This window comes from Aricia agestis, chromosome 10 (assembly GCF_905147365.1).
Source record: "Aricia agestis chromosome 10, ilAriAges1.1, whole genome shotgun sequence".
Classification (NCBI taxonomy): domain Eukaryota; kingdom Metazoa; phylum Arthropoda; class Insecta; order Lepidoptera; family Lycaenidae; genus Aricia; species Aricia agestis.
The window spans coordinates 12,172,487-12,187,223 of NC_056415.1; the positions used below are offsets into that span (position 1 = coordinate 12,172,487).

The 14,737-nt window shown below is 34.7% G+C and overlaps 2 protein-coding genes across 3 annotated transcripts in view; both read right to left on the bottom strand.

Moving 5' to 3' along the window:
• The window catches only part of LOC121731127, a 57,892-nt gene that overhangs the window by 39,026 nt on the left and 4,129 nt on the right, over positions 1–14,737 (bottom strand). Inside the window, exon 2 of the mRNA XM_042120478.1 lies at positions 5,528–5,581. Coding sequence (XP_041976412.1) covers positions 5,528–5,554 — 27 coding nt within the window. The 5' untranslated portion in view covers positions 5,555–5,581. The remainder of the gene's footprint in view (positions 1–5,527; positions 5,582–14,737) is intronic.
• LOC121731132 lies at positions 3,001–4,207 on the bottom strand. Of its 2 annotated transcripts, XM_042120486.1 has the most exons (3): positions 4,084–4,189; positions 3,660–3,692; positions 3,001–3,248 (listed from the first exon to the last, which is right to left on the bottom strand). In XM_042120486.1, exons 1-3 carry the CDS (start codon positions 4,135–4,137, stop codon positions 3,030–3,032), a joined length of 306 nt encoding a protein of 101 aa, XP_041976420.1. In that variant the 5' UTR covers positions 4,138–4,189; the 3' UTR covers positions 3,001–3,029. The 2 variants fall into 2 exon arrangements, 1 of the variants encoding a protein (XP_041976420.1); XR_006036196.1 differs by lacking the exon at positions 3,660–3,692 and having other exon boundaries at positions 4,084–4,207.

Consider the following 14,737-nt stretch of genomic DNA (forward strand, 5'->3'; position numbering starts at 1 on the left):
TTGATTATAAATATAGACCGTACGTGTGTAGTTGTGTACTTGAACGTATATGTAAACACGTACGATCGAGGCCGTAGGTTATACCTGCACTCATCCGATTTTTATGTAAATAAATTTCCGATTTATTATATTAATTATTATTATTGATTGATAGTTTAATAACATTTTTTTAATTAGGAGCAGCCCTACGCGAAACAACCGCCCATTACGTAAGTGCAGGTTAGTGGCTTGATAACTCGGTCCAAATTCACTTCGGCGAGCTGCAACCTACATACGCGGTGAGCTTAAAGCTGCATTCCTCGTACAATATGATAATCGGTAAAGCTATACTAAAAGTTTCTTGAAGTGTGTTGGCGCAGAAATTTGCTAATTTTGGGACATAGTTTACCTAAGTTATAAAAATTATCCCAGTTATAAAAACGATTTCCCATAAATAAAGTACGTAATTATAACACTACTAGAAGACATTCACAAATTCATTGCGCCAAAATTCGTTCATCACGCGGAAACCGTTTTCCAGGATGAATATATCCTATACCCTTTCCGGAACTCAAACTATTTCCATACTAAATCTTATCAAAATCGTTTTAGCGGCTTGGACGTGAAGATGTAACAGACAGACAAACACACTTTTGAATTTACAATATTATTAGTATGGATATTCTGTAAAGTGCTGGGAAGAATATAGCAAGATTTGTTCTACGGGTGCTGTAATGTTTACCAAACAAAAATATAGATCGCATTATTAATGTTATTCGTAGAATAGAATTCAGCTATGAAGTAATTGATTAATGATCTCCAGATTGTCCTACGATAACTTGAACTTCGATTCGTAACTGGAACTATGACATAATTCCGTTGCAAAAGTCCGTATGTTACTATTACAAAGTGTATTGCGTATTTCGAAAGTCGATCGACTGTAATACGCTAAATTGGCAATTTGGCGTTATTTCAAGAAATGTTCTAATGACACACTAATAATAATTAATACCGCCGTGCTAGTTTTAACTGACTTATGATTTGGTGCAATCACGTATATAATCCTACAACAAACCATGATGCAGAGAACATAAAGAAAAAAAAAAAGAAAATAAAACGTAGAGGAAGAAAACAATTAATTATTATTATAGCAATAGATGGTTGTTTTGAGGTGAGAAGATGTGACTAGATCTAAATATATTTGCACTCTTAATTTTTATGTTACTTTATTTACAAGCGCTTACGCGCACACGGTACAAGTTGAAAGCCGGCTACATGAAGCGGCAACAGACGACATGTCGTCGCGACACTATTTCTATGAATAACTGTCGCTAGCTTCGTGTCGCTAGCTGCGGAGGGTGTTTCATAGAAATACATAGAAACTAGTAGTGTCGCGACGACATGTCGTCTGCAGTTGTCGCGTGTCGCTCGGTTCCAAACTTGCACCTTTAAGGAGTGAGCACACTGAGACGGGCCGTGCCGGGGCTCATCGCCCCGGCACGCTGAGCCCCGGCACGGCCCGTCTCAGTGTGCTCACTCCTTTAAACTACGCTGTTCGCGCTGTCTTTGTCTCTTTCCAATAACGTCGTTTAACACAAACGTTAGTGAAAAACGAATTTTCCTTTTGTTTATATAACTCTATCCTTATTTCTAGACGATGAACATTTCAATTTGTTTGTAAGTATAACTTTAAGAACAATAATAATAATAAATAACTAATATTATGTATATCGACAAATTAATAATAATAAATAAGCTTTATTTACGGAATTTACGGATAACATTACTGTGTTACTTGTAACATTACTTGTGTCGTAATTCACTCAAATACATTTGTTTTATTACTCGTTTTCTCGTAACGACCAGTGAAAGTAAAACAATGGCTACATACCTATACGCTTAATTGCGCAATTTTATTGACATCTAGTGGCCAATATGGCCGTTCTGTTGGACCTCAAAGCTACGTTATTGCCTTGAAATCATAAAGTTAATATACCTAGCGGAATAGAGAAACAAAGGCCTGAGCAAGAGAGATGTCACTATCAGTTATAACACTGCGTGGTAAAAAGAGACGTGTGATACATGACAGCAGAACTCTTTTCTTGACGTCCAGTCGGCACGTGCCGCACGTTGACAATTTAATCTCATAGAAATCATGTTCAATCATGCTTGTGTAAGTGTATACGTACACATATTTTTACACACAGATGAAACCAATTTCGGTTTCGTTTGACAGCTCGAGATTGTTGCTCCATTCCGCTGGTATATTAACTTTATGGTTGAAATACGTATGTACTATCGAAGAAATTGATTCGTAGGTAGTTGACGGACCTACGTCATTTGGTCGAGTTATGTTATCAACTTCTCTGATTATTTTTCCGACCCAAATATCGACCAATAGAATTGCACCATTCGACGTCACGTGGTACAACCTACATGGTATTATACTGATAATTTTTTGAAAATTTTCTCTGGTAGTTGCTATATATAAAAAACAAATTCTAATTCTATTGGCTCTTGTGGTATTATAAGTGAATATACCATCAGGATAATCGACACATAGGCTTAAGCTTAAATTAATGTATTAAGTCTCTACTTTGAATTTGAGTTTAGCCAGACTTACTTTTTGGAGATTGTTTGCTAAGCTTGACATAACTGACCAAATGACTTGGATCCGCCAACTGCTCATGAAGGAAATAATTTCTCTGATAAGACCTTACATTTTATAAGTTATAACGTTGAAAATAAATATAAGTAACAAATTTCGACAATCTGCAGTCCCATTGAGATGAGCTTCATCTGTGATTAGTTTTTTGTGATTATTTGTGTTTGTGATTAGTTTTGTTTGTATTCTTTACCAAATAAAATTTATTTCTTTCTTTCTTTGATGTTATATTGCGGAAATAGTGTCCCGAAAGCGCGTACCTACTTACTCGCGCTTTCGTATATTTGATATAACTCCCAAGTTTTAAGCTTACTTCAACACTACGAATAATAAAAACTATCCAAAAATAAACATCATCAAGTTACAAAAAAATTTTTGCTTGCATCTAATTAGGTCTTGAATAACTATGAGATGAGCCATCGGGTTTTTCAAAGGTAATGCTTCTCTTGTTTTCCTCTCTACAGAGCTGTTGGCCGTTGGCGTACAAACATCGGTATTTAGTGTCCCTTCGAGACTCAACCTGCTCTTGCTGGCTGCCACTGTAGCCGCACCACGACTCCTTGCAATCGTGCTTCAACATTGTCTTACAGAGTGGTTCCGCATGCTGAAATTTAGTATGCTTGATAATAGTATTATACACATATTTTACTATGGTTCCTCAAACTACATTATGTATTTTTATGTCTTGATATGGAGACAATTCTAAAATCTGCACGTCCATTGCATTATTTGTACTGCAACAAGCAGTACAAATAATGCAATGGACGTGTGAATGGTTCTATATACATTGTATGCGCTACTATTTATTCGTTAAGACGTGTACTGCAAAAAAACGTGCAGGAAACGTGCAGGCTTGTGCCGTGTGAACCAAGCCTGTGTGCCTGTTCCTCTTACAATTTATAGCCATAGTCCACAGACTATGTTAAAAAATGACTGTTTTAACAGTCTCCTGTTACTTGAGAATTCTTGTAGATCTGCAATCTGCATAGATGTATAAAAATTCAATGTCACATACACCATCCAGGATGCAGAGCACATCGACGCAACTCTATAATAATGATAATCAAATTTGGACGAAGGTAACGATCCACGCTCCGGGGCGTACCGAGCCCAACATGTCTCCCTGGCCATTCAGCGCGGCCATTCAGCGCGGCCATGCAGCCAGCGTGATGGGGACATTTGAGCATGGTACGCTGCGGGGTGGTCTTTGTGAGTAAGTTTTTTTTTTTTAATTATTACATTATTATCATTTACCTATATATTGTTATTTTTAATTTTGTATTTTGAATTATGTACCTAATTTAAATATAATTAATATTTAAGGGGCTCCCATTACAAAATACATTATTAATTATAAATTATGAAAATATTTTAAGCACAATAATTTTTTACATGTATACTTAATCAAATTATTATGTATATTAAATTGGATATCTTACCATACATGTGTGAATGTGTAAGAGAAAAACACACAACGCGACCACGTGGTACATGGTGGTAGTACCTTCTAAAATAGATTGATTTCTAGAACCAGCGATATCTTTAATTAAACTTTTCGAGCTAATTAAAAAACATAATTAGAAATTAAGAAACTCGCGGTGCAAATTGGTTAGCATTAAAGTTTTTATTACTGCAGTCTGCAGCTGATCTCGTTAAGTATAATAGCGTTAAATGGCGAATTTTTAACAGTTTATTCGCTTTCGCTTCGCTTTTTACCGTTTCCCTAATATTATGACCTGGGATTATTATTTCAGATTTTATGTTTTTATTGTTAAATACATAAGTGTAGGACTGATAACAGAAATGAGCAGGTCATGAGTAGGATAAACATTGGTCTATATTCTAAATATAAAAACTAGTAATGCCATGAAGTATATTTTTAAATATTACATAATATCCGTCAATGTCAATGTCTCAAAGGTTGTTGTTTATAGTCGAGGAGATAATAATTTGGAAGTGATTAAATAGTTTTATGCATTTAGTACCATTTTTGAGGTGCGTGTATAATCGATGATGTGTGTTTATTGTATTTTAATAAGACGTGATGCTAACAGCTGTTAAATATAATAGCTGTTAGCATTATGTTGAGGCGGTACCCACAATTCGCCTAACAATCCTGCATCGCGCTATCGAAGTTTCGGAGAACGGCAAGATAATATATACAACGTCTGAAATGACGTCAGTGGGCCTCGGCCTGACCGAGCATGCTATCTCTCGCGGTAGGAAGATTTTCCTTTTCGGCCGCCACTATTACATAGTTTTTACCCTCCTTTTGGAGGGGAAGTAAGTTATCTTCAAACAAAGGCACCGCGCGCGGCTTGTATGTGTGCGCCATAGTATCAATGCGTCGCCACGTACCGCAAACAACAATATCTCGGCAGTACGGCTACGAAGCTAAACTGGCCGAGATTTCGTTGTGTGCCGTACGTGGCGACGCATTGATACTATGGCGCACACATACAAGCCGCGCGCGATGCCTTTGTATGAAGATAACTTACTTCCCCTCTTTTTACTATGCCACACATCGTTGAAATGTGTTATCATACGATTTAAATTAGTAATAGTTTTCATGTGATATATTAAATAATCTCTAGGATATTTCAACGTAAATAAAAGAGTGATAAGGCTGTCAGTCTCTATTCTAATGAATTTATTTATTTTATGCAGTAAACTGTAAGTAGTAAGTTGCAGCAGTGAACCATCTGCAACTCTACAACTAGCTATTACTATATATTCTTAATATGTATGCTGTAGGTACTCATCATAAAAAATTGACAATTATGTTTTTAATCTTAACAAAATTTAAAAATCAGTCAGGAGGGCCTAAGATTATATAAGTTTTTGGATTTAAAAAGAAATAAAATAACAAAATATGATACTTACCAATAACATAATGTTATGTTTATACATTGCTATGCGCGTCGTTGCTGTGTGTTTCTGAAATAAAAAATAAAACTGTCATTAATTGAAACAATTATGGACTAATTCTTGCCTGAAGGGAAAAAGACTGATACTCTTAGCAACTATTTTTGTTCAGCATTGAAACGTTTCCTATCTACCTTATAAAATGAGGTGTGGGAGTCGCTTTGATATAAACAAAGTACCTATAATAATTGTACATAGACCAATAATAATTATTTATTAAAACACAGTGGGTGCTAGTTGTTATTCAGAAATTCATTAATTAAACGTATGAATTGATGATGATGACTGCATATTATAACGTGTCTCTAGGAGTGTTATAAATATATTATTATAATGGAATGCTGTAGTCAGAGTGATTGAGACAATATGTTAGAGTTATATTGACTTCCGCTACAATTTAAAGCCATAAACATTAATTTGTCTGTGGTATAGAAATATTTTTACTTTTATCTTAAATCGTATCTTTTTTAACCTTATATTCACATAATTTATCCTACATCCTCCTAAACAGCCCTTATGTAGTTTGTTAGAGGTCTAAATTATGTTTCTATGTGTGAATTAAAGTGAATACAAAATAACAGTGACATTCGTATATTAGTACACTTCGCACTCATTTGTACAATACCAGGTAATTGGTGGGCGTATGCCGCAACCCAAAGGTACCTTTCCGATGTTAGCATCAAGCGACCGCGACCGAGAAAAATTAATAAAATGTCACTTTATGACATAGGCTATAACATAGACTTAATATATACTTTATAGGTTCATGGGCTATAACATAGACTTAATATATACTGTCGGCTATAATATGTTTGACGACCTCTGTGGCTGTTGGTGGGCTGTTGGTAACTCATGCCGGGGTTCGAATCCCGCCGACGGAACAAAAAGTTTTCAAAGTTCCTGGGTCATGGATGTGTATTAAATACTAGCTGTTGCCCGCGACTTCGTCCACGTGGGCTTTAGTTTATAGCTGTTGTTCCCGTACATCGATTGAGTCGTTTACGCGCAAATCAGAAAAGTATATTGTATGGGAACCACACATTTTTCCGGGACAAAAAACATTCCTTGTCCCAGATTCAAATTAGTATCTCCAATCTCCATGCCAAATTTCATGAAATAGATTAAATAGTTTGGGCGAGAATCATAAAAGTTTATTGTGCGGGCACCGTATATTTTCCGGGATAAAAAGTATCCCTTGTCCTTTCCCGAGGCTGGCAGTATTGCCATATTGCCATACCAAATTCCATCAAAATAGATTGAATAGTTTACGCGCAAATCATAAAAGTATATTGTGCAGTTACCGTACATTTTCCGGGACAAAATGTACCCTATGTTCTTTTTTGGGACTCAAAGTATCTTTATACCAAATTTCAGCAAAATGGGTCCAGCCGTTTACGCGTGATGTCGTGACCACGCGAAATATAAGGTTCCGCCATGTTCCGCGCAGCTTCGCCCGCGTAAATTAGATATTTCACAGACAAATTAGTCCACAAAAAATAGCTTATAATCTTTCACGTGGTTTACTTCTTATCTGTGCCAAATAAAAGAAAAATTGCTCCAGTAGTTCGTGAGTTAAGCCCTTTCAAATAATTTCCCCCGTTTTTTCCACATTTTTTCTATTTCTTCGCTGCTGTTAGTCTTAGTGTGATAAAATATAGCCTTTAGCCTTCCTCAATAAATGCACTATCTAACACTGAAAGAATTTTTCAAATCGGACCAGTAGTTCCTGAGATTAGCGCTTTCAAATATGCCCTTCCAAATAATTTTCCTCCGTTTTTTCCACATTTTCTTCTATTTCTTTGCTCCTATTAGTCTCAACATGATAAAGTATAGCCTATAGCCTTCCTCGATAAATGGGCTAGCTAACACTGAAAGAATTTTTCAAATCGGAGCAGCAGTTCTTGAGATTAGCGCGTTCAAACAAACAAACAAACAAACTAACTAACAAACTCTTCCGCTTTATAATATTAGTGTAGATGTGTATCATGTAATAAAAATCTTAAATATATGTATAGTAATAAAAGTATTGAATATATTTCCGTTGCCTAGTACCCGTAACACAAGTCCTTCAGGTACTTAGCACGGAGTCAGACTGACGTGGTGTGAAGCGTCCATAGATATTATTATTATTATGTTGTAAACAATTTGAGTCTCGGCTATTAGCCGGATAAAAGATTCAGGTACGGGCTGATGCCAAGTTACCTGATTCATAAGCAGAGTTTTAATTATCAATCATAATTATGATTGTGATGAGGTGAAAGATGACGACGGGTTAAGAAATCGAGGAACTATGCACACAATAGACATATAGACAATGGATGTCATTTGTATGTATGAATTATTATTATTATTACTATTATTATTATATTTAATTTTTTTCGATTTTTTACCCCCTAGTGGCGTAGAACAAAATGTGTCTCTAGTAACATAGTTATAATAATTAACGTTGAGTTATTTATAAACATTATACGCGTTGAACTCTTTTGTAGGGGGAAAGGGCGTAATGCCACAGTATAGCAATATGACATAGTAATGCCTTCGATGTCTTATCTATGCAGTCTTAAATTGCGTCGCATTGCATAGTTCATTAATTAAGTTCGGTTTTTTGACTGGGGATCATTACATTATTCAAGAGTGTTGTTAATTGGTAAAAATTTTGACGCAAGGCAATCAAAACATTAGTCAATACATAATATAAAAACGAACCTCAAACAAAAAAAAACAGCATTAATGGGGTTACCGCAGCGGTTTAATGAAAGTGTGAGCGGGTCTTTATTATAAGTGGCGTGTCGTGCATCATATAGCGTGAAATATTAGTGACATTGAAAATGTAGGTGAGTGTGCGCGCACGAGACCGCTTTGAGCAACACCGGAGTTTAGCCGGTTTTATCAATGAAACTGGGGTCTGATTCTCGTGCCTCGAAGACTAGATTCAAGGAAGAACTAGCACCGTATTTTAACAATTTTTTGGTTTATCATTGAGTTTGTAGGAAATCTATCATGTAACTTAGCTTTTTAATGCTAAATTACTTGCTGGAATTTTGTGAGAAGTATAAGTTTATCAGAGACGAATATTAATTACATATCTGTTATAAAATAAAGATTTTGGTATAAGCCCCATACATTACCTGACAAACTTTTTATTAAATTGAAGTACATCATTAAAATATGGCTCTGAGTGCGGCAGTTGGACAGTCGATTTTTCGTGAGTTCGTTACGAATCAAAAATTTTGCAACGAAAATCGGCTTAAAATAAATGTGCCTTTATTAAAGTGCATATATATGCGTATTGCGGATTCGATTTAAAAATAACAAAATACAAAACAAATAATTTGCATCGAAAAAATAACTGTCGAAAGTGATATCGGTAGCCGAACGATAGTGAAAATACAATCGAGGAGGGAATACAAATGAGCGATTCGTCGATTGTTATGTAAAATATTTTTGTATGTTATACTGTGTACATGATATGGAATGTTATTGCATCATAATATACTAGCTATTTGACCGAGCTTTGCTCGGTATTCGATAAAACACGAATTAAATGACATTTCCTAAAAATGATTCCTAGGCTCCTAGCTAGATCGATTTGTTGCCCCCGAAACCCCCTATATACTAAATTTCATGAAAATCGTTGGAGCCGATTCCGAGATTCCAATTATATATATATATATATATATATATATATATATATATATATATATATATATATATATATATATATATATATATATATATATATATATATATATATATCTTATATATATATATATATAAGATATAAGATTATGTTATTATGTTATAAATACAAGTTGTTGTTTGACTATATATCTATATATATAATAGTTCATGTCATAATTTGCGTTACGTTTGCTATTAATTATTACTAGTATAATTATCCATACTAATCTCGGAATCGGTTCCAACGATTTTCATGAAATTTAGTATATAAGGGATTTCGGGGGCGATAAATCGATCTAGCTAGGAATCATTTTTAGAAAATATAATTTAATTCGTGTTTTATCGAATACCGAGCAAAGCTCGGTCAAATAGCTAGTAATATATTATTATAAATGCAAAAGTGTGTCATTATGTCTGCCTGTCTGTCTGTTACCTCTTTACGCACAAACCGCTGAACCGATTTTACTGAAATTTGGTATGAAGATGCCTTGTGTCTCAGGAAAGGACATAGGATACTTTTTTAAATGTACGGTTCTCACGCGATAAATAAATTTTGCCGGAACGGAGTTACGGGTGTCATCTAGTAACTAGTAAAATAAGCATCGATTGGTAATATCGAAAGAAGATAGATAAGAAAAGACATCGTGCTAGCATCGTCATGTGTAAAAAGTAACTACCTCCTTTTTTGAAAGTTGGTCTATGAATCATCAACAGTCTGAAGAGAACATCATCATTCATCAGCCTAATCTACGTAATGCCCATATTAAATCGTGTCAAAATATTTTTTAATATCCTTAATAGTTTAGGATCTACGTAACATCCTTTTTCATTAAATGTTATTGATCTTGGAGTTATTGCATAAAACTGAGTAATTAAGCGATGTTTATGATTTTTAATAAATAAGTTACTTATAAGCCTACAGTTTGAAATAATCAGAATCACACTAGTGTTTTTACTAAAAACTTTCCTAAAAAACAATTTACAAGGTAGGTACTGGTGGTGGTAAGGTAGGATTAAGCAAGCAACTTTCTTGCGCCCAAATTCGTTTATGGCGCGGTAACCGTGCATTTTTCAGGCTAAAAAGTATCCTACGTAATTTCCCAGCACTCGGAGTATCTAAATACCCAATTACTTCAAAATGGGTTAAGCGGTTTAGACGTGAAGAGGTATCAGATAGAAAGAAACACTTTCGCATTTATAATATTAGTATGGATAACTAAACACGAATCAAAATGTAAATGAACATACAGCTGCGGCAGCTTTTAAAAGCTTATAAACTAATCAACTAATCAGGCATGTGATCAAGTTTGAACTAATTAATAATGCAAAAGGTTATTGGCATTTAAAACAATTAATATATATTGTGGTGTGAATAACATATTAATAAACTAGAAATATATCGTATGACATTAACCTTCAAAATATAACACGTTTCATTCAAATAAGCCGATTACAAATTTTCTAATTTTCATACTTTCTAAATTATCCGTTTTAAAACTCCGAGTCCTCCTTTAAGTAATATATATTATATTTGGTATTATAATAACAATTTTAAGTATTTAATTTATAGGTACTTGCTATAAGGCAAACTATTTAAATACCTGAGTCAATTTTAAATAGGCTCCTTTTTCAGAGATCGGAAGTAAAGTGGGCGAGATACAAACACTATATAATATACAAAGTAAGTAAACGACTAAACTATGATCTGGTTTTTCCTTTTTTGAAATAATGTGTTCGTTGACTTCTAACAGAATACTCTAAGAATGTTGTGTGATTCACCGCTGAAATGGATACATGTATGGACATTGTAGAGAATTTTTCACGGGGTGAATCATTTTCTTTTCAGAGCTGTTAAAACAATACATGAGTGAGGTCATAGAATTTCTAGAAGATAGTATACTTATTCATAGTTTTGTGGGAATATGCGTGGCCAGTTGGCCACCACAAAGGAAGATCTTCCGACCGAACGAGGAGTTATGCCCGGTCAGGCCGAAGCCCACGTAATACATCTCAGCTGTCGTATGTATATGTCGCAGCCGACTGGTTTAAATAGCCGTTCAATCAAACAGCTAGCCCTTTGACTGAACAACGCCATTCAATCACACGGCTATACGTCGTTTAGCCGACTTGTTGACTACAACGTTCAACACTACAGCTAGACGACGCTTAGCCAACTGTTTTTTTTTTGTTTGGGCGGGGGGCTGCGCCCCCGAGCACCCCTTTTATTTGACGGCGGTCACCGGCTGCTGCCGCAGCACGCTCGCTGCGCTCGCTCGGCTCCCTCTGTATTTGTGGTCTAAGTTCTAACCTAACCTAACCAACTTTTGGACTTTCTGGATTGTGTTTGTTTTTGTTTTGACGGGGGGCTGTGCCCCCCGAACCCCCCTTTCGGGGGAGGCTGCGTCCATCCATTTCATAATCCCATAATTTCTCCTCGAATATTTGGTGAAATTTTAATTCACTCGTATGTGCCTCTACAATTTTTGTCTCTTTAATAACACTTGTAACTTTTATTAACTACTTTCTTTCCGAAAAACAACCACAAACACCAACAAACACCTGCTAGTTGACGCCATATTGTAAATAAAACGCACCTAGCGCCGCAGCGGTGCGCGCTGAACTACTTCAATTATTAGACGGCGGCTTTTGAATCAGCTGTAGTGTTGAACGTTTTGAGCGACTAAAATATTCAATATAAAAGCTAGACGTATGATTGAATGGCGTTGTTCAGTCAAAGGGCTAGCTGTTTGATTGAACGGCTATTTAAACCAGTCGGCTGCGACATATATACCGACACGCTCAGAAAACTTCGTTAGCGCGATGTAGAAATGTTAGGCGAATTGTGTGTACCGCCACAGTTTCAATTCGGATAATAATGTTGCAATAGAGCAGCCAAAATCAAAGTGTGTTCTGTGGAGCTCTGGGATTCTAGGTTTTTTTTAAATATCATCAGACACCAGCATGGAAACAATTCATCTCAATTCATTCAAAGACAAAACATTATATTTTAGGGTTTGTCAAAAATTGCATCACCAAAAAAGTTTCATCGCTGCAATAGTCAATAGAGTATCACATTCAACAAAGTTTATATATTAAATATTTATATTATTTTAATGTATTATTTAAAAATTGTAATAAAAATTAAACCTTTAATAGTAAATATCAGTCGTGACGTGCTTAAAAATTACTCTCAAGTCTCAAGTTTCGCACTCATATTACAATATAATAGAGCCCGTTCTTAGCTAATACTAAGAGTTGATGAATTAGTTTAGAGTTACTTAATATTCCAAGTTTGAATATTTCGTTAACGCATGAAAATGGAGTGTTTCACAGTCGAGCAGTGTGGACTGTGGACTGTGGCGTGTGCGCAGACTTCCTCATGTTACATGCGCTTATTGCCCATTAAACAACTAATTACACTGAACTGCCTCAAACTGTTCGATTTACGATACAATATGTTTATTTTTATAGTCTTTTGTAAAGTTAAATGTTTCATTTTAAAATTGAAGACAGTGGTTGAAGTGGGTAAGTAACAATTTGAATAATTACAAAAATGTAATGTAATCGAAAAAATGTGGATTCGTACGTACGCTATAGCTAGATATATAAGTTAGAATCTAGATGAAGTAGGTAAGTATTGTTCGAAGATACAAGGTTTGTTTGAATTGTAAGGGGAAAAATGAGAAATTGCTGTAAAATTTAGTTACCCACTTCATCCACTTACGTCTTCAATTAGAAACATAGTGGTTTTTGTATTTCATGTAGACGAATATAGTAAAGCTGAAGCCCAGAATATATAAAATGGATATATAAAACAGAACAGAATACAATAATGATTATACAATTATTATTTATCTTATAAAATACTTCATACGTCATACTTCTTTACAGTTTAAACCAAAAAAAGTTATTATGATGTTATTTAAACTTATTTTAAAACGGACGAATGAAAAACACTTTTTTCACAACAATGAAAAAATATAGCAATAACTGGAATATTTTGATACATCTGCATGAATTTGTTGTCTGAAGATGGTCATTATCAAAACGTGTTTAGACCAGGAACTTTAAGGAGTTTTTATTATGGCATTGTTTCGATGGTTTTAAAGGAAATCACACCATTAGCACACAATCGGTCAAAATACGTTTAATTACCTCAATTATGTTTTTGTGAAGACGTTTGGTGAAGCTTGACGGCGTACAGTGACACGCTAGACTCCGTTCAAACTTATTTTGCCTCTGATAGACCCTTAATGCCGACGAAATAGAGATCATACACATGAACTCTCAGAGGTGAAATAGCTGTGAACCACCTGTCATGTCGACTAATTACTGTGATGGTCATAACTCATTACTAGGTCATGCTGACCTAAATTATACTACGAAATAAAAGAATATGAATTACCGAGTGCGACGTAGCAGTCGTTACAATCTGTCCGGAAACTCTATTGTAGAGCATTGTGTCCACTATTGTTTTGAAAATAACAAAAGTAATAAGGAGAAAAGTTTCAAAAATATATTTTGTATGGACAGTGAAAGCAATGTACACTTTTTTGAAAGTATTTGAAAATGTGACTAAGTTTCCTCGAGCCTATGCTCAAAATTTAAATAAAAGTAAGCCACTAACCTTCACTGATATTAAAAAAAATTAAAACAAGGCAAATATTTTCTGATACTTTTGCTAAATTGATCACAGACTGCCACATTTCATCGAGCTATATTCCCATGAGAACGTAGTGGTCTTGACACTATGAATTCTCAGTTTAGTTACGTGCGAGTTACATAAAGTATGTATTGGTAGGTTAACTATAATATTAGTAAATCTAGTAATACTCTAGTTGGTGAGCAGAGCAGTCCCATCTTGGACTAGCGACATACCCTGACAATCGAATCGCAGCTCCGAGAATTTGTCCCCCAACAGCTACGGCGTAGCAAGCTGCTACGATAATATTAATTTATTTACGTTAAAGTTGACACTTTTTAATGCATACTTGTATTATGTCATTAGGTAATAGATACATATGAGGTATATTTTTATAAAGTATTCTGTAAATTACGTTTAAAAATTAATCAAACAGAAATGTATTCTAATAACTAATTGCTAAGTTGTCTCATGTTTATACAGTATAGAAAATATTTTTTCATGTTACTCAATTTAATAAAACAAAATTTTCTGCTACTTAGTATGATGTAATAACTACTTTACAAATAAATATATTTGTAAAGTACCTAGTTATTAATTTTATAGTAAAATTTTGTGAATGCTGAGCTGAGCTTTATTTGAGGAAGTTTCTAAATCTGAAAACCTGCTAAATGACTCATATTGGTTCATAGTATACTATGGAATTTTGTAAAGCCTAAAAAAGGGTATTGCTGACGCAGCTTGCTGGCGCATGATCTAATCCTAGCCTTCTAGGAACACAGACGTGATATGTGTACAAAATTAATGAATTGAGATTGGTGTTACTTCCTTGTGACAAGGAACAG